Source organism: Petaurus breviceps, unplaced genomic scaffold (genome assembly GCF_028583685.1).
Source record: "Petaurus breviceps papuanus isolate PSGF00001 unplaced genomic scaffold, PetGlider_PUasm1.0 140, whole genome shotgun sequence".
Lineage (NCBI taxonomy): Eukaryota > Metazoa > Chordata > Mammalia > Diprotodontia > Petauridae > Petaurus > Petaurus breviceps.
This window is the reverse complement of record NW_027185698.1, coordinates 2,274,410-2,301,831: the sequence shown is the minus strand read 5'-3', so window position 1 is coordinate 2,301,831 and position 27,422 is coordinate 2,274,410. Positions and strand designations below refer to the sequence as shown.

The window sequence follows — 27,422 nt, the reverse complement described above, 5'->3', positions numbered from 1 at the left end:
TTCCAAAAACATTTATTGATTAAATGGAAAGACATACAGCAAACAGACCAAAAATGGAACAGATCTGTCAGTACTTTTATTTAAAATTTTCTCTATTGAGAACTATTAATTTGGGACTATAACACCACTAAATTATTTTAAAATAAATTTTTATTCATGTCTTTTGTTATTTTATGTCACCAAAATTTCTTCCAATGTTCCTCCACATTCTCTCTTAGTCATCTCATGTAACTGAAGTTCTAATGTGGTAGTAGGGGGAAGTAAAACTTTTGCGTGGGGGGAAAAACCCATCTTTTTAATGTTAGCATTCTTCCAGTCATGCTACATGGCTGCCAATTTTGTGATACTCTTCCATCTCCAAAGAAACAAATTTGTGGTAACCCTCAAAAGGGCAACGTAGAGAGAGATGTTTATGAGGGCTGCTCCATTTTAACCACTGATGTGTGTACAGCAAAAGGTCTAAAGGGTATTGTCTAGGAAATGTATGACTGTAAAAAGAGTTTGGATAGCCTTAAAACAAGAACAAGGCATAGCAAATGCACAGTCCAAGTGTTGCATTGGTATTCATAGGATGTTAGAAGACTTGAAGCAGAGGTACTTAACCTGGGGTTGTAAACTTCTTTTAAAAATACTTTGATAGGGGCGGCCAGGTGGCGCAGTGAGTAAGAACGCTGGCCCCGGTGTCAGGAGACCTGGGATCGGTTCCGGCCTCAGATACTTGGCACCCACACAAAATAACTGGCCGGGTAACCTTGAGCAAGTTACTTAACCCCAATTGCTTAAAAAAAAACAAACTTTGATAACTATATCTCAGTATAATTGATTTCCTTTGTAATCCTACGTATTTTCTATATTTAAAAACATTATTCTGAAAATGGGGTTCATCGACTTTTCACCACACTGCCAAAGGGTCCCACAGTACAAAAAAAGGTTGAGAACCCCTGACCTAAAGGAGGCCTACCAAGTATTGGGTGGATCCTCCTTGGAGGGAATAGAGGTGAACAAGGACAACAAATTCTCAAGATCCAGGGGGTGTAAATGTTTGTGTTTTGTGCTGAACCCGTGGATCCTTTGAAGAGTGCTGTGAAATTCCAAATAATATTTCAAACCCAGTGGTTGGCTTATACATAGTGCTTGTGGCTATCAAACTCCATTTGTTAACATTTATTTTCATATGAAAAGTTAATTGATAACCTGTTTAAAATGTTAAAGTTCATATAGTGATAACAGTGAAGCAATGAGCGTACAAAACTAAAAACTTTTTAGATTCTTTTTGTACTGAACACTGCTTTTTGAGGAAATCTGAGAATAGATTTTGAGGGGACATCAGAAGTCAAATAATGTATCCTGGCTTTATAACATCCCTGGAGACTTTAGGGTCTATTTCTTGTAAATGTGGGGAGACCTCTTAGTATCTAGTTTGTATAGGGGGAGAGTCTTTTTTTTTTTGTCTTTATTAATTTGTTAGTTTACTTTGAGTTTACAAGATTCAGTTCCCCAGTTGTTTGAGTTTCAAATTTTCTTCCCCTCCTTTCCCTCTCTGCCCCCTCCCCCTCTCCCTACCATGGTGGCATACAATCAAGTATAGGCTCTTCAGATAGTTTCACATTAGACATTAGTCAGGTTATAAAGAAGGATTGTATCGGATGGAATGAACAATGGGAAAGAGGAAACCAAACCAAACAAGAAAGAGAGCAGATAATTTGCTTCAATTTGAATTTAAACTCTGTTCTTTCTAGTTCTTTCTCTGAATGTAGACATCTCTCTCCATCATGATGAGTCTTTTGGAGTTTACTTATAGTCCTGCATTTCTGAGAAGAGTCCGATCTATCAAAGTTGGTCGTCACACATACATTTTATGGAGTCTTGAAATAATGTGGTTCAGGGCTTCAGTAGTGCTTGTGTATAGTTATAGGCTTTTTTCTCCTATTAAGTAAAATGTATTTATCTATGAAATAGTTTGAGGCAGTATTGTGTAGAGAAAAAAGTTGGTTAGCTGGAGTCGGAATTTGGGTTCAAATTTTACTTTTGCCAATTAGGTCTCCAGGGGATGTTGGGCAGGTCACTTAAACTCTCTGGCTCTCAGTTTCTTCATCTGTAAAATGATGGGGTTGGACTAGATGTTGTCTGAGGCCCCTTGGAGCTCTGTCTGTAATCCCGTGATTATGTTTGGTAGGGTTCTTAGAGGAAAGAGTCTTGGCCTGGGATTTATAAGACCTGACTTTGAGCCTTGCTTCTGTTACCTATTAGCAGAGTGACCTTGTAGAAATTACTAAATCTTTCCAGGCCATTTTCCTTATCTGTACAGTGATGTTGGGCTCTAGATTTCTTCTATCAGCTAAATCCCATGATTCTTTATGATTGTAGTTATTTATTAAAGAAAATGGGATTTAAAGGGAAAAAAAAAACTGCCTGTATGCAACTTACTCATGTCATTGAACTCTGCCTTCAACTACAGAGTAGAATGTTGTCATAATAATGATGTTAATAGTAGCTAATATGCCACACAGTTAGAATCATTGGTGCCATCTAGTGACTTTATCCAGGAAAATCGCCTTAATTCAATGAAGTTTGGTAGGGTAGGTGGTTTGTTGAAAATAAAAAACAAAATTCTTATCAGTTTCTTTTTTTTGTTGTTATTTCCTAAAGAAAATAAGACCAAGAAACGAGCAAAAGGAGAATGAACTGGTTATTTCTTTCCTGAGATGTTTATATGAAGAAAAGCAAAAAGACCACATTCATATTGGGGAAGGAAAGCAGGTATGGAGTCTTCACTTTTTGTTAAGCTTCACAAGGACAAAATACTAATGGAATGAGATTTTTAAAAAACCCTCCTTTAGTTTCTTGTGATATATTTTGATATTAAAAAATAATATTTACGAGTTAAAATAGTATGAATATGAAGATCAGAAAAGGGAAATTGTTGTCAGTTCAGTAGTGATAGTCAATTAAACTTGCATTTATGGGGCAGCCAGGTAGCGCAGTAAGTGCACCGGCCCCGGTGTCAGGATGACCTGGGATCGAATCCGGGCTCAGATACTTAGCACCTACCCAGAAATAACTGGCTGTGTAACCTTGAGCAAGCTACTTAACTCCAATTGCTTTTAAAAATAAATAAATAAATAAAAATAAACTTGCATTTATTAAGTGCCTACTGTGTGCCAGACGCTGCACTGGGTGATGAGGCCATAAAGACAAAAATGAAACAGTCTCTGATCTCAGGAAACTTATATTCTATCAGGGAAGATAATATATGCACTTATACACTTAAAAGCATATACAGAATAAAAACAAATAATTTTTTGAGGAGAGAGGTACTAGAATCTGGGACATCCAAAGAAGGCCTTAACTGTAGGGAAGTATTATAATTGAACATTGAAGGAAACTAGGAATTTTAAGAAGTAGAGGTGAAGAGAGAGGAATGCATTTCAAGTATGGAGAATATCCTACACAAAGATGAGAAGATGGGTTGGATTGTAGGGTGTGAAGAAAAGCAAGGTGGCCACTTTGGACTAAAAGTAATAAGGTTATATCAAACTTTGTGCTTTATGCCATAATCCTTTTTCTGTTTTGTGCATAAATTTTCATGAATTCAGATAGCGATTTGGGGGTACATGACATAGTCCAGGGGAACCTGTGGCATTAAGACCACATGTGGCCTTCTAGGTCCTTAACTGCAATCTTTTGACTGATTCTAAATTTTACATAACTGTAAAATAATTTGGATTCTGTCAAAAAACTGCACTTGACTTAGAAGTCCTTATGTGGCCTTAAAGCTAAAGATTCCCTACCCTTGGCATAGTTCATAGAACTGGAAGAGGACTTTAGACATCTTTTAGTCTAATGTTTTTAAAAAAAAAAAATCCAATCTTTGAAAGTTTTATTGATTTCTTTCTTTTTTACACTGCAGTCACCCTGATCTTGGATTACACCACAGCCTGCTGAACTCTCCTTTGTTTTAAAAGAAAATGGTTACGGGAGTCCAGCAGGCCCTGTGGTCTCCTGTCTTTTTAGTGAGGGGTAGGAGGTATACTATATCCTCTCTTTATTGTGTCTGAGACTTGTCATTCTAATTACTTAAGAATTCATTTGCCTTTTGGGATTTTATTTATATTATTATAGTCATTGTTCATGGGACAGCCAAGTGGTGCAGTGAATAGAGCTCTGGGCCTGAAGTCAGGAAGACACTTAATAGCTGTGTGACCCTGGGCAATTCACTTAACCCTGTTTGCCTTAGTTCTTCATCTGTAAAATGAGCTAGAGAAAGAAATGGCAAATGACCCTAGTATTTTTGCCAAGAAAACCCCAAAATGGGGTCATAAAGAGTCAGATATGACTGAAAATAACTGAACAACAGCAAAAGTCATTGTTCATATTGCATAATTAGAATCAGTCTGTATCAGTTTGTAAAGATCTAGTATTTCTCTGAAATCCTCATATTTGCCATTTTTTATGGTGAAATAATATTGTTGTGTCCATATATCACAGTGTGTTCAGTTATTCTTCAGTGAATATATCCATTTTGTTCCCAGTTTTTGCTAAATGTTTTGGTGAATAAGGGGCACACATTTTTGTCTTTGACCTTTTTTAATATAGGTTCGCAGTAGTGGGATCACTAGATCAGAGGGTATAAATAATTTAGTAACTTTTCTTAAATAATTTCAAGTTATTTTCCAGGATAATTGAAACAGTTCATAGAATCATTAACAGTGTCTTGGAGTCCCTGTGTTCTCATATCTTCTCCAACACTGGTTTTTCCTATCTTCTATCACCTTTACACTTTTTTAATAGGTGGGAACATCACCACCTTTATTTAGAAATGAAAGCCCAAAAAGATGGTATAATTTCTTTGAGGCCCTATAGGTGATAAAATCCAGAAACAGAAGCTGAACCCAATTCATCTAGAAGGAAATGTGGAGAACATCCTGGATTTTGGGACACAGGACTTGTGTTTAAATCCTCCCTTTGTTACTTACTACCAATATTAAAAGCACTCCATCTAGAGATAGAGGACCTGGATTCAAATCCTACCCCTTATTGGGCAGGCCAGTTCATTTTTCTTGGCCTCAGTTTCCCCATCAGTAAAATTAGGGGGTGAGTCTAGATGTCTTTCTTGAGTTTCCTTCCAGTCCTGAACTTGACTTCAACGCATTCTTTCCACTGCCAAACCCAAACTCTGTATTATTCCCATCATGTTTTTCCTTTATTCCTCTTGATGTATCGTAGAACAGAACTGGAGGTATTTATAAAAACATGATGGCTGGGTTCACTACAGATTTGTTCTATCAGATCTTAGCTGGGCCTTCACTACAAGACAATCTAACTGCTCCTTCATCAGTAGCCTTAGATATTCCCACACACTGCAAGTATTTCAGACCTTCTCTTAAGCTTCCCATGGCACTCCTTCTCACTTAGACCTTAGAGTTCAAAGACCTAACCTTAATTCTTTATTAAAAAAAAAATTGAGGTCACCTCTGCAAAGCTCCTTCTGCCCTCTTGGTCATCTCACAAAACTCTGATATCATTCCCCACTATTTCTTCCTTCACACTTCTTTCATGAAGAGGTGATTCTTCTTGTCAAGGTTAACCACTTTACATGAACCCTTGATCTGGGCCCTTCTCTTCTTTTTTAATAGGCTGCCCCCACCACCATCTCCCTGTCCCCTAATCTATAAACTCTCTATCTGTTGAGTCTTTCCTTGTTACCTACAAAACACATTCATATCTCCCCATTCTTAAAAGACCTCATGGGACTAGACCATGCCCAGTAGCTGTTGTCCTGTATCTTTCTTCCCTTTCACAGCTAGACTCATTGAAAAAAATATCTACATCCATTTCCTCCATTTCTAAATCCTCTGAAATCTGTCTTTAACCTTTCAAGTGAAACCAGTCTTTCAAAAGTTGCCAAAACAAACCCAGGAACTATATAAACAAAGCTATACAAAACCTTTTACATAAGCAAAATTTAAAAATTATGTACATAAAAAATATATAAAGATACAAAATTAAATTTTTATATAAATAAAAAATATATGAATAAAAAGAAAAAATTAAATAATTAGAGAAATATTAATCATTCATGGGTAGGCAGAACCAATATAATAAAAATGATAGTTTTACCTAAACTATATAGTCAATGCCATCCCAATTAAATTACCAAAAAAAATTTTATTGAATTAGAAAAAATAAGAACAAAATTCATTTGGAAGAACAAAAAAGTCAAGAATATCAAAGAAACTAATTAAAAAAAGGTAAAGGAAGAAGGTTTTGCAGTACCTAATCTTAAACTATACAGTAATAATTATCAGAATTATCTGTTACTGGCTAAGAAGTAGAAAGGTAGGTCAGTGAAACAGAGTAGGCATAGAATTTATAGCAGCAAATAAATATAGTAACCTTGTATCTGATGAGTGTAAAGACTTGAGTTTTGGGGATAAGAATTCATTATTTGTTAAAAATTGTTTGCAAAATTGGAAAGCATACTGCTTTCAGAATTGGAAGAAATTGGACACAGACCCGTATTTTACACCATTTACTAAGATAAGGTCAGGATGGATATATGGCATAGATATAAAGAGATATTAGAAGAAAATGTGAGGAACATGGAACATATTACTTGTGAGACTTAAGGATAGCTGAACAATTTATGAATAAACAAGAGATAGCAGAGTGAGGTGTAAAACGGATAATTTTGATTATGTTAAATTTAAAAAGTTTTGTACAAATAAAACAAATGTAGCCAAAATCAGAAGGAAAGCAGAAAATTGGAGAAAAATTTTATACGCAGTTTCTCAAAGGTTTCATTTTGGTCAAAAGATATGAACAGACAGTTTTCTGATGAAGAAATCCAAGTAATTTATAGTCAGAGTTACCGATGATCTCTTCATTGGACTTGGCAAGGTGTGATTGGGTAGCATAGAGGTGAACCGATTGGTCAAGAGGTTAGGATTGGTAAGGCTAAAGAGTATAGTGAAAGGAGGAACAGTGAAGCCCTGAGAAAAGTACTGGTGACTGGAGGTATTGAAGATGATTGTGAGGCCTAAGAGTGGGTTTAGAAGGAATAAGGCATAGGGAGAACGGATTGTATTTGTATAAAGGAATTGTGGAGTTCTTAAAAATCGAAGCAGAACCCTTGTGGATGCATCGCAAGATCCAAGAGTAAGACCATCCTCGTGTGTACAGTAGCTAAAGAAGAGTGGTTATGGGATTTGAGTAGATTTAGGAAATGAGAAGTTAGGAAATTTTAAAGAACATCAGCCTGCATATTCAAGTCTCCTGGTGGAAAGGGAGATTTAGCTAACCATTGAATTCATTGAGGATCAGTAGATGTAATTTGGAATGAGTGATCAATTTGTAATGCATGTATCTCAAAGGAGAGGCTGCTAAAGGCATAACTTTAGGAGAGTCTGATAGTAGCAATAGGGGAAAAAGGAGTATTCTGACATTATTTTTGTGTAGATAGGTGTTTTTACCCTTCCCTCAACTTCCAACCAACCATGATGTGCTGCTTAAGCAGAGTTGAAAAAGTTTAATTTGTCACTATTCTTTTGCCTTTAGAATCTAAGTGAGTGTTGGGGTAGTGAAGAGAAAGTGAACAGTATAACAGACACAAGACAGAATTTTAATTTCCTAGAAAGGGCACTATTTTCCTTAATTCCTAGTCTTCTAATTGATTTTTTCATGTCTTTTTGGTATAGTTTTTCTTTTTGTTAAGATAAGTATGGTAGGTGCTTTTTGCTAAAGTTAGATTTGTTCTTTTAGGGGCTCAGGATTGGGTCTAGTAGGCTGCCTTTCTCCCCACCCTCGCCCAAAGCAATTAGAGGAATGGATTTCCTTAGGGACCCAGAGACTCTTACTGTCTGACTAAAAAAGAAATGAGTGTAGTTATTATATCAACTACTTCTTTTAAAATTTTTGTCTTTCAGCCAGTATTTCCCATAAATAGCAAAAGAATCAATTGAACTTCTTTGCAGCTATTTTATGAAAACTAATTATGTATTTGAAAGCAATTAGACTGTCTCAGCTTAGTGAATAAAGAAAGTACATATTGGTATTCAATCAAATAAAGCCTTGCCTCTGAGTTCTATTTGTGGGTAATTTCCTTTTACTTACTTCCATCTCTAATCTAAACAGGCACTTGTTAAAATTAAATATATATAGTAAGAAAAATAAGCAAAAGTAGAAATTTCTTTTTTAATAATATTTTATTTTTTCCCAATTGTATGTCAAGACAATTTTTAGCATTCATTTTTATAAGATTTTGAATTCCAGACTTTTTTCTCTCTCTCTCCTCCCCCTTCCTAAATTGGCTGGCAATTTGATATGGATTTTTATACATGCAATTATGTCAAACATTTCCATTATTAGTCATAGTTGTGAAAGAAGAAACAAATCAAAAGGGAAAAAAAAAACAGAAAAAAAATAAAGTAAAAAAAGTGTGCTTCAATCTGCATTCAGAGTTCATCAGTTCCTTATCTACATGTGGATAATGTGTATTTGGATAATGATTTTCCTTTGTGAGTCCTTTGTACTTGGATCATTGTGTTGCTGAGAAGAGCTAAGTCATTGATAGTTGATCCTCATCCAATGTTACTGATACAGTCTGTGTACAATGTTTTCTTGGTTCTGTTCATTTCAGAAGGTGGACATTTCTTGCCCTTTTTGGTGGGTTTAACTTGATAACTGAGGAAATTTTTTTTTTTTAAGCAATCGGGGTTAAGTTGCTCGAGGTTACACGGCCAGGTGTTTCTGGGTGGGTGCTAAGTGTCTGAGCCCGGGATTTGATCCCCAGGTCATCCGGACACTGGAGCCGGTGCTCTTACTCGCTGTGCTACCTGTCCGCCCCTGAGGAAATGTTTTGAAAGGATCTGTTCATTCATTAATTCCATCAGATACGTATTAAGTGTCCAGTGCAGGGATTTGAAGCCTTGAACTTTTTTGTAGTATTTTGCTATTTTAATATAATTGGTTTCCTTTTTATTCCTACATATTTTATTTTATGTGTTAGCATTTTTTACAGCAGCTAAGTGGCATAGTGGATAGAGTACCAGGCAGCCCTGAGTTCAGAGTTAGATTTGGACACTTTAGCAGTGATTTATCCCCAGGCAAATCATTTAACTTATATTTGTCTCAATTTCTTCATCTGTAAAATAGGGAATAAGAATAATAGCACATGGTAAATAGGAGAACTGTGATTCAAAACCAGGATCTCTAGGCCAAAATTCAGTTCTCTTTCCACACTAGTAGAGAAAGACTACTCATTTTAAGTATATAAGTCTTCAGAGTATGGGTAGGGAAAAGTCACGTTAGGGCACATACTAAAAAAAATACCAAACAACCCTAAAGTAAGGTTTCTTCTTGGAGAAATCTACAATGTTTAACTATTTGGCTAATGGATAAGGAATATTAAGTTATACTCAGTGAAACTTAAATACTTTAAGAACTTGAAAAGGAAAAAACATTTTGGGAAGAAGAAAAGTAGGGAATAAGGTGTCAGTAGCTGGCAAAATCAGTGTTTCTTATAGGGCTTCAGGGCAAATTACCATTTCCCTTTAAAAATCTAATTTAAAACAATCTGATCTAATATTGTCTAGTATTCTTTGTCTCAAACCTAATGGAATAGCCATTAGAATTTTCAAAGGAGAAATTATTTTCTGAGAAACAGTTAAACACAGTGAAGATTCTCCTTCCTTGCTCTAGAAGATCTAATTTGATTAAAAAAAAAAAAAGGATGGGCCTTGGAGTGTTTTTTAGGTATTGCACAAATTTGTGCACACACAAATTAATCTTTACCTTTTTCCTGCCATTCATAGGCATCACAGATTTCAGCGGAGACTATTCGAAATGAATTACCAACCAGCGCCACTCGGTTTAGGCTTGATATGCTGAAAAGTAAAGCAAAGAGATCATTAACAGAGTCTCTAGAAAGTATATTATCCCGGGTAAGTTTATTAATTTCAACTTATTTTGGAATAAAACAACTTTTTAGGGGGTGACTGAAAAGGATTGTTATGTTTTTATTTAATCTAATTCATCATAATAAAGAAGCATAAAACAACTTTGTGTTTAATAGTATTCATTTCTTCTGATTCTTCCCACCATTTTTTTTTCTGATGTGTCTCATAGGAAACATTTTTATCTCAAAACAAAAAATAGTATTAATTGGACAGCTCTTACAGCGAGCATTGGGTGAGAAATTGTAAGCCCTGAGTTCTAGTCATCATAATACAAATGAAGATGAATTTGAAAATAAAAAGAATTACTAATTGGTAATGATTATATATTCTAGATCTGTAAATTTTTTAGGACTTAGTATAAAGCACTTCTGATGTATTACTGAAAGGAACTGTGAATTTTTCCTATTTTTATTTATTTTTATTCTGAACTTAATAAGCATCAAATAAAATGAGTCTATATACAAAATAGAACAGGAAAAACATTGTATGTTATACTTCAGATCTCTAATATGTACAGTCACTTTTCTTTTCAGTATAAAAATTAAGACTTTAGCTTTCAAAGCTGTCCTGCTTATCTGTTGTTCTTTGTTGTTTCTTGTTTTCTTCTTTGAATTTTGTTTTAAGGGCATTTCGTGACCCTCTTTTCTCACTCTTTTTTTTCTTTATCCCTATCCTTTCCTCATTCTGTGGTACCACACTTACCACAGGCTCATCCCTCCTGAAAAAAAAAAAAAGAAAAAACCCTTGCAATAAAAATGCAAAAATTCATAGTCAAGCAAAACAAATTTATGCATCAGTTGTATCTGATAATGTCTCTTGCATTATGAGTTTCTCATCTCTAGTAGTTTCATCATTTTAAAATCATGGTTGGCCATTTCATTGATCCCAGTTCTTAACTCTTTTTTTTTTTTAAAGCAATTGTAACTTGCTCAAGGTTACACAGCCAGTTATTTTGTGTGGGTGCTAAGTATCTGAGGCCGGAACTGATCCTGGGTCTTGCGACTCCAGGGCCGGTGCTCTTACTGCACCACCTGGCCGCCTCTCCTAACTCTTTCAAAATTATTTTTGTAATGTTATTTGGGGTGGATCCAAGATGACAGAATAAAAACACCAACTTGGCGTGAGTTCATGCTCCAATCACTTCCAATACATGTAAAAAAATGACTCTATAAACAAATTCTAGAGCTACAGAACCCACAAAGTGACAGAGAGAAACAAATCTCCTGCTGAAGCCAGCCTGGCAGGTCAACAGGAAGGGTCTTTTGCACCAAGCTGGCAGCAGAGCAGAGTCCCACGTGAGCCATGTGGTTCTGTTCCCAGGGTGGTCCCAACCAGCGGCAGTCAAACCACACTTCAAGAGAGTGAATCACCAGCCGCTGTAGTGGTTTCCAGACTTCTCAACCCATAAATGCCAAAGAAAAAGTAAAAGGTCGGTGGGGAAATTGGTTAGAACAGGGGGACAGAAGTGCGCATTCCAGCCCCTGCCCCTGGGGCCAGGCAGCTCCTGGCCTGCAGATTATAGGGGGACCAAGCAACCATTCAGAGGGTAATCGCTCTTGCTTTAACCTGCTTGGATCTGGATTGTGGTCTTGGGTGGTGATCCTGAGGTGTGTGGCCAGTGAGCCAGAGCTTGTGAAGTCTGTAGAGAGGGCACCCTCCTAATAGCTCCAGCAACTGCGAAAACCCCAATGATATGGGACAAAGCTCTCTCCATTCTGGAAGCAGAGTTCTACTGTGGCAAAGAGCTCAAAAGTCAAGTAATTGACTGGCAAGATGAGCATGGAGAGGAAATGCAGTCATACTGTAGATTTCCTTTTTGGGGTACAAAAAGGATAAAAGCATGGAACAGGAGGAAGACAACGAAGTCAGAACTCCTGCATCAAAAGCTTCCAAGAAAAATATGAGCTGGTTACATGCCATAGAGGACCTTAAGAAGGATTTTGAAAATCAAGTAAGAGAAGTGGAGGAAAAATTGGGAAGAGAAATGAGAATGATGCAAGAAAATCATGAAAAGTGAGTCAACAGCCTGCTAAAGGAGAACCAAAAAATACTGAAGAAAATAACACCTTAAAAAATAGACTAACTCAAATGGCAAAAGAGGCCCAAAAAGCCAGTGAGGAGAAGAATGACTTAAAAAGCCAAATTGCCCAGATGGAAAAGGAATTTCAAAAACCTGAAGAGAATAATTCCTTTAGAATTAGATTGGAGCAATTGGAAGCTAATGACTTTATGAGAAATCAGGATACTATAAAATAGATCCAAACAAATGAAAAAATAGAAGGCAATGTGAAATAACTCATTGAAAAAACCACTGACCTGGAAAATAGATCCAGGAGAGATAATTTAAAAATTATTGGACTTCCTGAAAGCCATGATCAAAAATAGAGCTTAGACACCCTCTTTCAAGAAATTATCAAGCAAAATTGCCCTGATATTCTAGAACCAGAGGGCAAAATAGAAATCAAAAGAATTCACAGATCGTCTCTTGAAAAAGATCCCCAAAAGAAAACTCCTAGGAATATGATAGCCAAATTCCAGAGTTCCCAGGTCAAGGAGAAAATACTGCAGGTAGTCAGGAAGAAACAATTTGAGTATTGTGGAAACACAATCAGGATAACACAAGGTCTAGCAGCTTCTATATTAAGGGATCAAAGGGCTTGGAATATGATATTCTGGAGGTCAAAGGAGCTAGGATTAAAACCAAAAATCACCTATCCAGCAAAACTGAGTATAATGCTACAAGGTGAAATATGGTCATTCAATGACATAGAGGATTTTCAAGCATTCTTGATGAAAAAAACAGAGCTGAACAGAAAATTTGACTTTCAAATACAAGAAGCAAGAGAAGCATTCTTCAATTCCAACATCTAAAGAGTCAGAATGTTGTTGGCATCATAGAAGAGAGTGCAGAGATCACTGATGTAGTCTAACCTGTTGAGAACGGACCACTTGGCACTGTGGACAGCGGCCTTGGAGTCACGAAGTTCAAATGCAGCCTTAGTAACTAACTGTTTGACTTTGGGCAACTCACTTAACCTCTCTCTGCCTTACTTTCTTCAATTATAAAATGAAGATCATACAGTGAATCCTCAGCTTTCACAGAGGTAGCATTCTAGAAAATGGCACAAAAGTAAAAAAATGCTAATGTCAAAACATTGGATCTAAAGCGAATAGGGGGTTTAGGTTCCCACAACCACCACAGTCTGTAATCTTTCACTAGATAGTGCTGAAAATACACTTCTCAGTGTACAATTCTTATAAGAAAACATTAATTCTGATAATATGAACTTTTCCTAACACAGTAACCATTAAATAACCCATAAAATTCAGTACACAAAATAAAATTGGTAACATGTAATGTTATTATAGAAATTATTCTCCTGGTTTTGCTCACTTCACTCTGTTCTAGCCCTAGTCAATCATTGAGGTCATAGGATCTAGTGCTGAAAGGGGTCTTGAAGGTCATATATGATCTGGCCCCCTCATTTTGCAGATGAACAAAATAAGGGCTAGGCAGTTTGAGTGATTTGCATAAGGTCCTATAGGTTATAAGTAGCAGAGCTGAAATTCAAACTCAGGTCCCATGGTTCAAAGTTCACCGTTTTTTCCTACCATTGTACCTACAAGTGAGATTTATAAAAAAGTCCCTCAAATTTTGTTTCTTAAAATTACCACAAATAGTCTTACTTTCTATAACAATTTCTTTCAAAGAAAGACCTCCCCTTTAAAAAGGTCTCCCCAAAGTTGTTAAGCACATGCTTAAACAAATGATTTTTGATATTTGTTCTTTGTCCAATTAAGTTGGTTTCCAGTACTTCAGGCCTTGACAGTGGACCCTAGAAGGTTCTACAAAGCTGGAAAGGCTTCAGGTATAAGACCAGTGAGTCAGGAGGGGTTTACTATCAGCTTTAGCTGTAGGGGAGATAAATCTTTCAGCCACAATGAATTCTCAAAGAGAGGGACAAACCCAGTGATTTTAAGAGGGCCAAAGAATGATCATTATTGAATAGTTGACTTTTTAGGAGAGGGTCCATGGAAGCGGTATTGGACTCGGGTTTTAAAGGATTGGTAGAATTTCATCAGGGCAAAGTGGAGGTTTGGTGGAGGGAGTAGAGGCATTTCAGACAGACTAAACTGTGGGACATGAAGACACAGATCTGGGCGCATGTATGGGGGTTTGCATGTGGTTCATGGCTGTGCTGGGAAGGGAGAGCTATAGTGTGATCCAAGGCTTGTAAAGCACAGTCAGTACCAGAGGGCAGAGATCCTTCGATGCCAGAATGAGGATTTTCAATTTTGTTTGGCTGTAGGTGAGACATTGAAGGGTTTGGAGCACAAGAATGACAAGAAGAGCTGTCTGTCAGGGGTCTGAAGTTTGAGACTGGAGCATAGGTGGGAGTGGGAAGGCAGAAGGAATCACAAGGTCAGGAGGAAGAGATCTCATAGACCATTCTAATCCAGGTGGGGGCTGGACATGAAACCTTTCCACCACAGACCTGGCAGGGCTCACCTGGCGTTTGCTGGAAGCGAGGGCAGCCCACTGCTTCCCAGAGCTAAGAGGCTAATGCAGTTGTTGAGGAAGGTGTTTGTGAGAGCCTGTAATAGGTTAATGGTGGTGAATGACAGTGAGAGGGAGGAATGAATTGGAGGGTAAGGTGGCTTCAGTAGTAGAAGGATCAAGGAGAGGCTTGGGTGTTGTTACTATTTTTGTCTTACACTGAGAGTGTAGACAGAGGGGAGGAGCAGCCGTTGGAGAAGAAAGCCTGCAGGAAAGAGAATGAAAGGAGTAAAGTCTTGTCTGAGGTGGTAGGGGTGGGATCTGGAATAGGTAGGGGGCATCTGCTTTGAACCAGGAGTTTGGTTGGAATGTAGAGTACGCGAGGGAGACTGGGGCTTTAAATGCCCCAAAGAAAAGTTTGTTGTGACCTAGAAGTAATAGGGAACAAATGGAGCTTTCTAGAGTGGTCAGTCCGGTCCTTAAGGAAAATGAATTTGTCAGCTGTGTAGAGGATGAATAAAAGAAAGGGAAAGGCTGGAGAAGTGGAGACCAGTTAGGAGTGGTCTGTAGTGGTAATACAGATGAGTGATAAGAGAATGGTGATGAGGTGGGTAGAGAGAGGATGAATGTGGGTGCTATGGACAAAGAATTGACAGGACTTGGAAATTCACTTGGCTAAAGGATAGTAAAGAGTCTGGAATGATTCCAAGGCTATGAATATGAATAATTGGAAGAAAAGTAGAAATAACCCAGAATTGGAAGGGCTAGGAGTCCACAGAGAGCCTCCCAGTGGATAAAATGTCTTAGACTATTTTTTGATCAGTTCTAAAGATTTGTGATGCAAAAAAGACAGTATTTCAATGGAAGGTTTTGTAATTTGACCTTACCCCTGTCCTCTCTGCTTAGTGCTTTCTAATGAGAGACAGCGAGGTGGAGTGATGGATAGATAGAGTGCTAGACTTTTTGTAATGAAAGGTCTGAGAGACATAGTTTCTGGGTAATTAATAAACAACTTTCTAATTAAGGCTAGCAAATAATTAATAATTTGAGGTCAGTGACTTTTTCTTGTAAACCAGATACCAACCATGGGGGTCACTGAAGAGAGAATGGGTGGTCCTCACTCTGGGAAGGGGGGCCTCTGACTCAGAGGAAGTTAACTGTGATTGGTTAATAATTGATGAGAGAATAAATATTATAATGAGAGGTGGGCTTACTCTAATGAGGGGCTGCAGGGAACATGACTGATCAAGTCACTCCTGGACAAGGAGACTCATCTCCACACCTAGATCATCCTGCCTCTGGCAATCTGTACAGAAGGCTCTATCTTCCACCCAGACCACTTACATAGACCACCCATAAGTATAGACTTATGGGTCTATATATAATTTATATATTATACATATTTATATATATGTGTATATCTAAATATAGAGGTAAGATGGTTTTTGAAGATGGAATGGTTTGGAAGGAAATGATAATTGGTTTAGACATGCTGACTCTGGGGTGCGTATATTTTCCCCCTAAACGTACTGCAATTTCCCCTGTTTCTGTTGAGTTACTCTCCTGGCGTCACACACGGCTAGTAAGTATTGGTAGAATTCATACTCAGATCTTTGTGACTCAGAATTAAGCTTTCACATTTGGGTGCAGCCCTGCCCAAGATAGAGGAGAATGTTAACCCAATTTCATCATTGGCCCTCCTTCAGAGGCTGCCCTGACCTAGTCTCCAAATGAGGGACTAGAAAGGGGGAAAAATTCTCTCTCTACCCCCCCCCCCATATTAGCAATTGGTTTTTAATAATTATTTCTCTCACTTTGATTCATAAAGATCTGAGTAAAACATGTAAAACACTTTGAAAACTTTAATGCAATAGATAAATGTTAATTATTGATATGATCACTCTCACTATGTGTGTGTATGTATACACATTTGTGTATGTAAATATGAGAGAGAGAACAAGAGAGCTCGAGCATACTTGCTTGCTTTGAGCTGAGAGAGCCCCCATTTGGAAACCCTTGTGTCTTTTCTGTGAAGCAGGATACTGGGTCATCAGCAGTGAACATGTGTATTACAGAGAAGGTAGAGGGTGGGAGTCAAGCAAGCAGGGGTGTACTTGGGAACTTGCTCTAGTGAATGAGATGGGGAATCAGTGATAGATATGGGAGGATTGCCCATCTATGAAGAACGTGCTGAGCTTTTTGAAGTTTGGAGTTTTAGGGTACTCCAGACCCCAAAATACCAACATGCTGGGTCCTGCCGAATGAATTTGACTCAAGCCTTCTCTCAGCCAAAGAAAAGTCAAGTTTATTAAAGATTCAGCATAATGGGCACTCTTAAAGAGACTGAGGATTTGTGACACTTGTCAATACAAGCTGGCCAGACACAGAGTGAGTCTGCTCTAGATTGAATCTCAGCCCCTTTCCAGAGGCAAGATGGATCTTATGTACAGAAAGACTGTGGGAGGGATCTGGGGTTGGTCTAAATGGAACTGAGGTCAGACTCCAGGAGTGGTATTAAGGGTGGGAAATAGCTGAAAGCTACCTTGAGATGACTGACCATGGAGGGCTAGGCTAGGTTAAGGGTAACAGATTTCGGTATAGATTTTTTGATAGGATCAAGGGTGGGAAGTAGCTGGACCTGGAGGGCTAGTTTAGGTTAAAAGTAACCAGAGATTTGGGCCCAGAGATAATGAAAGGCTTATGGCTTCAGGCAAATGCCTCATCAAGTGTGAAGATAAAGAGGGTTCCTAAGAACCTCAAAACAAATGGGATCAAAATTCCTTTGAGATAAAGGGTGAAGGTCTCAGCTTCTGAAAGTGCTTTCTGCTGGCAAAGGTGCTGATGCTGGAGTGGTGGTCAGTTAAAGTCTCAAAAGCTTTAGCCATTTTCAGGGTGGGGGGGGTGCACTCTAGAGGGAGTGAGTCAGAGCCTTGAGTAGCAATTAATGGTTACAGTCTCTCCCAGGCTTTGGGCTTGATATAGATGACAGTGGGGAGCAGTTAGGATCTAGGAGTGGAACAGGGGCTGGGGTGGCTGAAGTAGCTCACCCAGGAATTCCCTTATCCCAAACAATTGGCTCAACTATCTCCCTCAATTCCAGGGGAACCTGGGGATGTCTGGGAGGCTTAACTAGAGAAAATTGGCTTCCCAGTTTCACCATCAGGTCCCTTCCCAACAAGGAGACAGGATAAGAGGAGAGCATAAGGAAGGAGTGTTCATACAACAGATCCTCAAGAAGGCAGGGGATGGGGTATGTCTGGAGACATCCTTTAATTTCCCCTTCTATGCCCCTGACCTGATGGGTCAAGGGGAGGGTAGAGCCAGAGTAATTGATTAACACAGAGAACTTAGCCAAAGTAAAGTGAGTAAACTTTCAGCCTTGATTTTTGCCCAGGGCTTGGCATGAGAGATGGAGAAAGTGAGAGAGCTGTCCAACACCCTCCCCCCCCCCCCCCCATCATTCTGTTGTGGTTTAAACCGATGGACACCAAAAAGCTGTTTCGGCTTAAACCCAGGGATGCCAAAACCTGTTCCAATGGAGCCTCTGCCCACCCAAAAACTGTTTTGGTTTCATGATGTGTTGTGCTGGGACCATCTCAAAGAATTCAGAATCAGGCCACCTCTAGTCCAGACATACACATTTATTGAGATTGACACCTCTCATGAAGCAGGTCAAGTTTCAAGAGGAACCAGCAACTTCAGAGAAAGCAGGGTGGATTTTTATAGGACAGAGATGTAATTACATAATCAAAATTTACATAGAACAGAGGAACATGAAAAAGGCAGGAGGAGTCTGTTAAGGGATTAGTAATGGAGGAGGGGTCCTATCTATGGTTGGGTGGTTAAACATTCTTCCACAAAGAGGGTCACTGGTCAAAGGAGTGCCCTTCTAGGATGTCCCCCCAGAGGGAGCCCCAGGAACCAACGCAGGTGAGACCGTGCCCATGTGACCAGGAGGGACACTACTGGAAGGATTGTCCCCGAGGTTGGAAAAGTGGTCGAGCTGCCTGTCCTCCAGCTTGGCTAGCTATTATGGTCTTGTCTGGTTAAGACAGATAGGTATTGTGGTCCTTTCTTGGGCTAGATGGATGATGTGGTTGTGATTAAATACAAAAACACCTGTTTCTGTGGGATTGGGTCTGGGGGCAGTGACCAGGTAGAGGCAGTAACACACCTGCTGTTTCTGTGGGAACTAAGAATTCAGGGACACACCTGTTGTTCCAGTGAGCAGTGAGGCATATATGAAGAAGTTAGGATATTGGCAGGGGGGTTAGGTAGGTATAGTGGACCTGCTGTTCAGTGGGGCCAGGCCTCTAATGAAGTTAGAATATTGGGCTCGGGGGTAGCTTTATTAGGATTCCATCAATTCCGAGTCTTGAGAAGACTGGAGGACAGGGTGGGCAGCTCAACCACTTTTCCAACCTCGGGGACAGTCCTTCCTATAGTGTCCCTCCTCTTCACATGGGCACAGTCCCATCTGCGTTGGTTCCTGGGGCTCCCTCTAGGGGGATGTCTTAGAGGGGCACTCCTTGGACCAGTGACCTTCCTTGTGGTATCAAAGACAGGTTTCCCCACTGCCCAAGTGACTGGGCTTCCTCCAAGGGGGTGTCCTGGAGGGGCACTCATTGGGCATTTTCCTGGCCATGGCAGCAGCCAAGAATTGAGCACGTTCTCCGTCTCTAACTCTTTCCCTTAGTTCTCTGTCCTCTGTTGCAACTAGGTCTCTGTTGTTAAAGACTCCAAAGGCCGTCTCCAGTAATTGGTCCTGAGGTGTTTGGGGTCCCATTGCCAATTTCTACGGTTTCCTCCTAATATTTGGAGTAGACTGATTAATGAAATACATGTTAAGGATTGCTGCCCCTTCTATAGAGTCAGGATCTAAATTCGTATACTTTTTAATAGCTTCTATTAGCTGATTTTGGAAAAGGGCAGGGTTTTCCTTTTTTCCCTGAGTAATTTCCCTAACTCTTGGAAAATGTATTTGTTTTTGAAATGCAGTTCTTAGGCCTTCTAACAGGCAAAGAACCGTATGGTCTCCCTTTACCCTATCCTCACTCTTGATAATCCCATCCTGGGTCACTACTGGGAACAGCAGCTGTTCCTGGGGGGTATTTTGTGAGGTCATAGCTAACCAAACAATCCTAAAATTTTGGGGCTTGTTCCCAGATTCTCCTCTTCACCTCAGTGGTACAACAGGTAGAGAAGAGAATATTCACATCACCCCAAGAAAGCTTGAATTGTAGGGATATATCCCTGAAACCCTCAGTAAAGTTAGTGGGGTTTTCTGAGTATCTCCCTAGTTTCTCTTTAACTTGAGTGGATCCAAAATGGAGAAGGGAACATACACTCTAATTGTCCCATTGGGCGAGGCTGATGCTTCCCTTAGGGGAAAAAGCCCTGAAGTCCCTGTGGGGACAGGGACTTGGAAGGGAGACAGGAAGTTCCACTTCTTATGAGGGAGTGACTGAGGGGTGCTGGCTGAACTGGATCAGACTTCAAGACTGGGGGATCTGGCTGGCAGGAAGGTCAGCTGGCACCTGAGGAGGGGAAGGAGTCAGAGGAGGAGATAACCCAAAGCCTGCCATGGGGGTAGGGCCTGAGTCCTGAGCTTGGATCACCTAGGGGGAAGGGGCCATGGTGGGAGATGCAGGGTAGGGGATGTAGAAGGAGGCAGGAAAGAGGGGCTAGAGGGAGAGGGAAGGGAAGCCAAGGGGAAAGTGGGTGATCAAGGATGGGGGAGCATAGGAAACAGGAGAAGTTGGGGAGCAGCAGAAGGGGATGGGGGAGCTGCCTCCGAGAGACCTGTGGCTGGGACCTGAGCAGGAGGCACAGAGTGGGGAGAGGGGCTGGGGCCTAGGGCCCTGGGGGCCATAAGAAGGGGGTCGTTTAATTGGCCCCCATTCTTCCTTTTTGGAATACTTCTAGCTCTGAGCATCTTACAATCAATCTTTCCTGAGAACCAGGCTCTGAGAGAGCTTCAGGAAGGCCATTATGTAGGAAACTTCTATTCATTTCCTTCTTGGTGACAGTATAATTCTAACTGCAAGAGTATTATCTTTTAAAGTCCCCAAAACAGCCCACTCTTTGTGGCTCTCTAGGTGATACTGAGGCCAAACAGTGCTGCAAAAGAATACCAGCTTTTTCTTTTTAACTAAATTTTCCCCAGTGTGGTAAAAGACAGCCCAAAGGTGAACTTTTGGGAATTGAAAAGTATTGACCCATTGTAGGCATGGGGGCTGGAAGTCCCTTCCTCTGTAAAGGAAGATCTGGGAGTAAGCCTCGGAAAAACCAACAAAACAAAGCAAAAAACACAAAAAGGTACCTGAAGTTTTCCCAATTGAAAAATTGAAGAAATTGAAAGAATCTGGGCTTATGCTTCCAGAAGGCATCTGTCCTTGTCCTCCATGCTGAGATTCAGTCTAGCACAGACTCACTCTGTCAGATTGTTCTGGCCCACTTGTGTTGACAAGCGTCACAAATCCTTAGGCTCCTTAAGAGTCTACCCATTATGGCGAATATTTAATAAACTTTGTTTTACTTTGGCTGAGAGAAGGCTTGAGTCGAATTCATTCAAGCAGGACCCGGTGTGTTGGTATTTTGGGGTTTGAGCTCCCCTGAAAACCCCAAACCTCAGCAGACTGATTGAGAGTACCTCTGTGGAGTTGCTTCCCCCCCCTCCCATTTCAGTAATGTGGGTTTGAAGTTAATATCTTAGAAAAGTAGTTCTTATGGAGCAGTGTGAAAGTTGATAGCAAAGATTATTCAACTCAATGAAGTCTTCTGGACATTAACAGCTTTTCTTGGTTTGAAACTTAAAAAAAAAACCCAACTCAAGCCCTTCACCTTAAACTGTAAGCCAGTCTTATGTTAAATCAAGTACATGTCATTTATCAAAAATAAAATAAAGTGGTTTCAAGCAAACATGTTTTGGAATTGCAGCACCTAGTTTTTTTTTTTTTTTTTGATTCTGTGGCACAACCTCTGAGTTCACTTCAACAACTATGCATTGAGTGTGGTCGGTGGGAAAAGGCCCTGCCTTTGCTCTGCACTGAGGGGGGATGCCAAGATGAATGAGACAGCTGTGGTGCTCTTCAGGGGCAGGAGATCAGATATTTAGCCATAATCCAAAGTACAGTGAATTAAGTAAAGTACATAGAGTGCATGAGTTTGCATTGTTCCTGTGCATTTTAAAGAGAATTAAAGTGGTTTTGAAAGGTTCTTTTTTGAGAAAAACTTAACAGGTCATTATTTCTTTGCTTTTCTTCTCTTAGGGTAGTAAAGCCAGAGGGTTGCCGGAACATTCTGGGAGTGCGGATCTGGACAGCTCCATGTCGAGTACATTAAGTAACACCAGTAAAGTAAGTAAATTTCATTTGGTGGGACACATTTGAAACTAATGAACAAATATTTGCTGTGTATCTCAACCTCAGTCAAGGCTCTGTGCTATGAATTTCACTGTGTGTTTATACAGATACACAGACATATATACACGTGTGTATATATGTATGTATATACATATATGCACTTATATAAAAATTTTGCACTTTAAGAAACCTTAACTAGGTAGAATTATCATAGGATTCTGTTACATAAATGGAAACTTGGACATTCAGAACAGGTGGGTATGCCCTCAACAAGCAAACAAATGAGATCACAGTTTTAGATAATCCCGATCTAATCTGGCAGATGGTAGCAATGTATTCCTCCTATCAGAGGGATTCTGTTATCTTTGAAATAACTGGAAAACCTAAAAAAAAAAGGGGGGGGGTTGTGAATTCATATTGATGCCTTACTGCTGTTCGTTCTACTGAATGTTATGATGATCATAATTAACATTAAATAGCAAATCGAGCCAAAGCTACGGATTAGCCCAAGGCATCTGCTGCCAATATTATTGTGATTGCAAACCAATGATTTTCATCCAGTATAATCGGAATGCTGCTTTTCCAACCTTTAACTGCTTTCTCTGGCCATGCATGGCTCTCAGTCTGTCTTGCCTCCCGGGTTCTATTGGTGTGTTTGGAACCTGGCTATTCTGATGTTTTTCACTTAGAAAGCTTAAACTAATGACTGATTATTGTGCATCTTCCCCCACCCTTTTGTATGGGGAATTGAAGATTTATGCTTCTAAAGACCAATGCTGCTTTTGCTGTAGGTGTAGCAGAATTCTTCTGTACTCACAAGGCACTGTCCCTAGGGGACTATTAGATTTCCTCTGAGGTTGGATACCGTCCCAGGGTACCAGTTGTGCTGGTTAATTTTATGCCTTCTGACTATAGAGATGATGGCAATTTCCTGGGCTGAAGTCTTTTGAAGCCTAGATTAATGGCAATCAATTGAATGCAGTGAACCCTAGAGGTAACCTCCTTCCATTCTCTTTCCAGCTCTGAATTTAGGAGTATGTGCAAAGCTCACATCTTTTAGTTATTCTAAGGGAGAATTTCACTTCTTTCCCCCACAAGCCCCCTTTTGTGTGCCTTTTTTTTTTTTTCGATTTTCCTTTTTATCTTTTCTGCTTTGCATTCCAGAAGATTTATACACAGCCGGAAAGATAGTAAGGATTCTTTTATGTAAGTGAACCCTTTAAAAACAGGTCACCTGGAAGTCACCAGCTGCAAAGAACCTGGCCTTCTCAATTATTTATTTGATTCGGAAAATGAGGTTTTTGTGAGAAGAATCATTTGGGCTCTAGTTATTTTGTTTTGATTAATATACTTTTTTCTTAAAGTTAAGTAGTAAGTAATTAGATGAAATTGGTGATTTGTGTGGAGCTAGAAAGGGTTTGGACCCTACCTCTAAATGACCTCTCTTACTAAATCCCATTTTCCTCATTGGCAAAATGGGGAATAATATAAGCCTTTACCTCAAATAAAATTGTGTATTCCAAGTGTATTTAAGAGTATTTAAGCAAATCTTCAAGTGCTATATAAATGTTTAAAACTATGATGCTTATGATATTATTAGCTATAACATTTTAAAATTTATTTTAAATTAAAAGCTCCTCTGAAGCACAGCGTTTTTTGATGGTTTATTCATAAAATGCTTTAAAGAATAAATGATAAAAAAACCTTTATTTTGTGTGGGGGGGTAATAGGTGTTTAGGGTAGCTAATGCAGCATAATAAGAGAAGTTTCATGTGCCCATTGTGAGAATGGTAAGACTCAAAGTATACATTTTCTTTCCCATCCTGAGGATAAACTTTGTCTTTTCTAAACAGCACAAAAATAATTTCCTTAAATCTGAGTGGAACTTGGATTTCCTAGTAAACTACTCCACTCTTTTCTTGGTTTGGTGTACTGATTGGTTTATCCTTTCCAGCTATTTCAGGGTCATGTGGTTTTTCATGTGGTTGTTGAATGAGTCTTGGCTGTTTTTAATGTCTTGATTTTGAAGGCATATATGATAATGTATTGTCAAAGTTATCATCAGAAAGGGCTTGAGTACCCACTCCTCAATTTGAATGCCTACTCTGGCATCCAACACCATTGGAAGATATGAGGAATACAAGGTAGTCATGCTCTCACAATTTTTTTCTAAATTTAGATATTGGTTCCAATGTCATATTCTTAAGGGGAAATGTAATAAACATTTATTTAATTGATTTGAACCTCCAGGCATGGGTACAACATGACAGTATTTCAACTTATAGGGCAGTAGTGTAAATTTTTTTTGGAGGGCAATTGGGGTTAAGTGACTTGCCCAAGGTCACACAGCTAGTTTTTGTGTTAAGTGTCTGAGTTCAGATTTGAACTCAGGTCCTCCTGACTCCAGGGTGGTACTCTATTCACTGCGCCACCTAACTGCCTCAGTAGTATCAAATTTAAATGGAAAAGAGTCCCCATAAAGCATATGTAAGGATCCCCTGGGATCTACATATTGACTTAAAAAACTAAACATTAACATTATCTACATTCTAGTGTATCTTTATTTTGTTAAATATTTTCCAGTTGCATTTTAATTTGTTAAAATGAAATTTGAATGTTTGACCCTTGTGGTCTAGGAGATGACATAGGTTTAGGGAACATGGCTTGATAGTTGGTTTAAAGAGTGGGATTTCTTCATAAAATGACTTCCTCTATGTCATAATCAAATGTCCAGTTTATTTGCAGTGTCAGGCCCCTGCAGTTTTATGCAGCGTAGCTGTATAGCATGATAGTCATTCTTCATAGCTGCATGTAGAACATTTTCCCCAGTCCTTCAGTTCATACACTGTAAAACAGATTTCTGATACATGCATACATTGCTCTATATTGCCCTTCTTTTTTGGGGGGGGGGGGGTTGTGTGTGGGAAGTCTCTTTTGGTGTTATCAAGGGTTTCCATTTTTTCATTTTGTTTAGACCTGTGATTTTATCAGTCTTAGAAGTTCCCAGGTGAAAAAAGTCCCTCCCTACTATGACTAGAAACTGTTTTTCCACTGAGAAGTAACTGAGAAGCACTAAGGAGTTAAAGGACATGCCCTGAGTCCCACAGACAGGATGGGGTGTTCATTTCAGTCCAGATACAGGATTTACAACCTAGGTCTCCTCGACTCTGAGAGCAGCTCCCTATCCATCACCCTGTGCTGCTGCCTCTTGATTGCCAAGGGTAGAGATGTTTAACCCCGTAGTGACTTTGATGAATTCTTACTGGATCAGAGTTGATAAATTGTGTAATTGCCTCTCATTGGATGCTTTCTTTCATTTTGCTGATGTTTTCCTGCCAGGAGCTGTCTGTGTGTGAAAAAGAGACTCCACCCCTCCCAGAAGGTTCTTTCAGGCACCTGGGATCCTCGGTTGACCTCTCCAGTGACTCAGAGAGCCACTTGACTGAAGAGCCTGCTCAGCTGTCACCTCGACAGGAGTTTAGAAGGCGAGCAAATACTTTGAGTCATTATCCTCTTGAATGTCAGAAGTCCCCAGAGCCTCCCGAGGCATCACCGAATGTTCCACAAAGGAAACTTATGAGGTATCACTCAGTGAGCACAGAGACTCCTCATGAACGAAAGTAAGATTTATTTAAGAGCGTAACTATTTTTTAAATAGCTGGGGCATATCTGTGAATCAGGTATGTGGATTACAGGTATGTTAATTGAGCGATAAAGGAATCTGGGCTAAAATGAAAAGACCAACAGAGAAATAAATACACCCCCAACTCAGCATGGTGGAAAGAGAACTGGTTCTGTAGTCAGAGAACCTAGGTTCAAATCCTTCTGACATTTACTAATTTTATGACCTTGGGTAAGTTCCTTAACTTGCCTGGCCCTCACTGTCTTCATCTGCAGAACAAAGGTGTTAGACCAGGTGGCCTCTGAAATCCCACTAAGTAATGGACTACACTTCTCTATCCATTCTCCCAGGTAAAATGTGACAAAGCAGCACTCAGTATTTACCATGGTTAACACTAGAAGAAGGACCAGAATTTAAGAATACCATGAAAGACCAAGCTGTATTAATTGCAGCAGTATTTTTTTTATGTAAAAGGCAAAGAAAATTGAGGTAGTAGAATGAAAATTTTTATTTTAAAGTAAAATTATAATATTTTTTTCTATCAGTTGCTACCCTTCATCCTTCTACTATTAAAAACATAAATTGTGAGGAGGCACTTAGCAAAGGAGAGAGGAAAAAAATAGAATAAGGGTTAGAGAATACCCATTAGTTTTATGATTTTATACTTGTTCCCCTGAGAGATCTTGAGACTTAGCATGCTTTGGTACATACCTGTTGGCCCCACAAAATAAATTAGGTAATTGTTTCTTCATGCCTCATTAGGCAGGGAGATGGATCCTTTATGCTGTGTGTGAAAAACAGTACAAGAGGTAGGCAGAATCAAGCAATCCAAGGCTGTAGGCCACCTGATAGAGTGCATTATATAGAGTGATAGAGTGCAGGAGCATTGCCCAGAAGTGGGAAGATCTGGGTTTTGCCATTAAATAGCACTGAAACCTTGGGCAAGTGGTGTGGCCATCTGGGCCTTTCTTGTCTTTCCATCTTCACACCTAGAGAATTCAGCTAAATGAAAGGATTATAGATTGAGAAGTTTAGGGGAACGTTACAGGTATCTTAGCCACCCTGCTCATTTTGCATTTAGGGAATCTGAAACCCAGAGAACTGAAGTCACCATACAAGGAGTAAGCTGCAGATTCTGGATTTGAACCCAGGTCTTTTGATTCCGGATCCAGATATTGGCCTGTTTCTCTTTTCTGCCTTCATTATTGGGGGGAAAGAGTTGTCTGCCCCACAGCTAGGTTATCTCTTAAGGTTCCTTCTCTGTCTAAAATTTTATTATTTTCTCAAGCTAAATTTATTTTTTTCTCTACTAGTAAGTCCCTAGGGAACAGAAAAGATATCTTTAATTGTGAGAAAGGAAAGGAAACATGGTGGCAGTTCTCCCTGTCCTTCTGGAGTCCTTGTTTGATACTTTGGCCCTGGTAATGCCAGTGTTCCAGGATGAAAATTCAGTTTAAAAAAAAAAACAAAATAATCTTTGCCTTATAAAGCAGTGTGAATTAATCAATCAGTCATTGATGAGTGTAAGTATCTACATTACTTTAACTGGTATGAACAGAACCACACAGATGTGATGTGCTGAGATATTGATGTATTCATCCTGGGGAATCCATTTTTCCAGATTTGTTTACTAAGAGTATTTCACTTCACAAGAATTAGCAGTTTATGAAAACCTTAACCTTCCCAGCTTCATTTTCATTAGTTCTCCATCAGGTCTTGGTGATTTAACTAAATAATTGTAATTATAAAAGCAAAGCAGATGCTTCAGAAGCTAGTAAATAAGTGTAGCCTTGAACAAAACTTTAGGGGGTTTCTTTCCTCTTTTCCCTGAAGCCCTTGCCCATAAATAGCCTCTCCTTCTTTACTGTACCACCCATTTCCTCCCATGCCCACTCTGCTTCTAGCTTTCCCAGCGATTATAGAAACATTCTTGTTGGTAGATTTCTGGGTCTCTTGCCAGAACTACTGCGTCCATGCCAGCT

The 27,422-nt window shown here is 39.3% G+C and overlaps 1 protein-coding gene across 8 annotated transcripts in view; it reads left to right on the top strand.

Annotated features, from left to right (window-relative positions):
* Positions 1-27,422, top strand: part of TBC1D1 (TBC1 domain family member 1) — a 318,238-nt gene that overhangs the window by 154,085 nt on the left and 136,731 nt on the right. For 5 of the 8 annotated variants that reach the window (XM_069068572.1, XM_069068589.1, XM_069068595.1 and 2 more), the window contains 4 exons: positions 2,650-2,760; positions 9,813-9,941; positions 21,726-21,812; positions 25,158-25,438. In XM_069068572.1, the coding sequence (XP_068924673.1) occupies positions 2,650-2,760; positions 9,813-9,941; positions 21,726-21,812; positions 25,158-25,438 (608 nt within the window). The remainder of the gene's footprint in view (positions 1-2,649; positions 2,761-9,812; positions 9,942-21,725; positions 21,813-25,157; positions 25,439-27,422) is intronic. The other 3 variants (XM_069068580.1, XM_069068597.1, XM_069068608.1) reach the window with 2 other exon arrangements.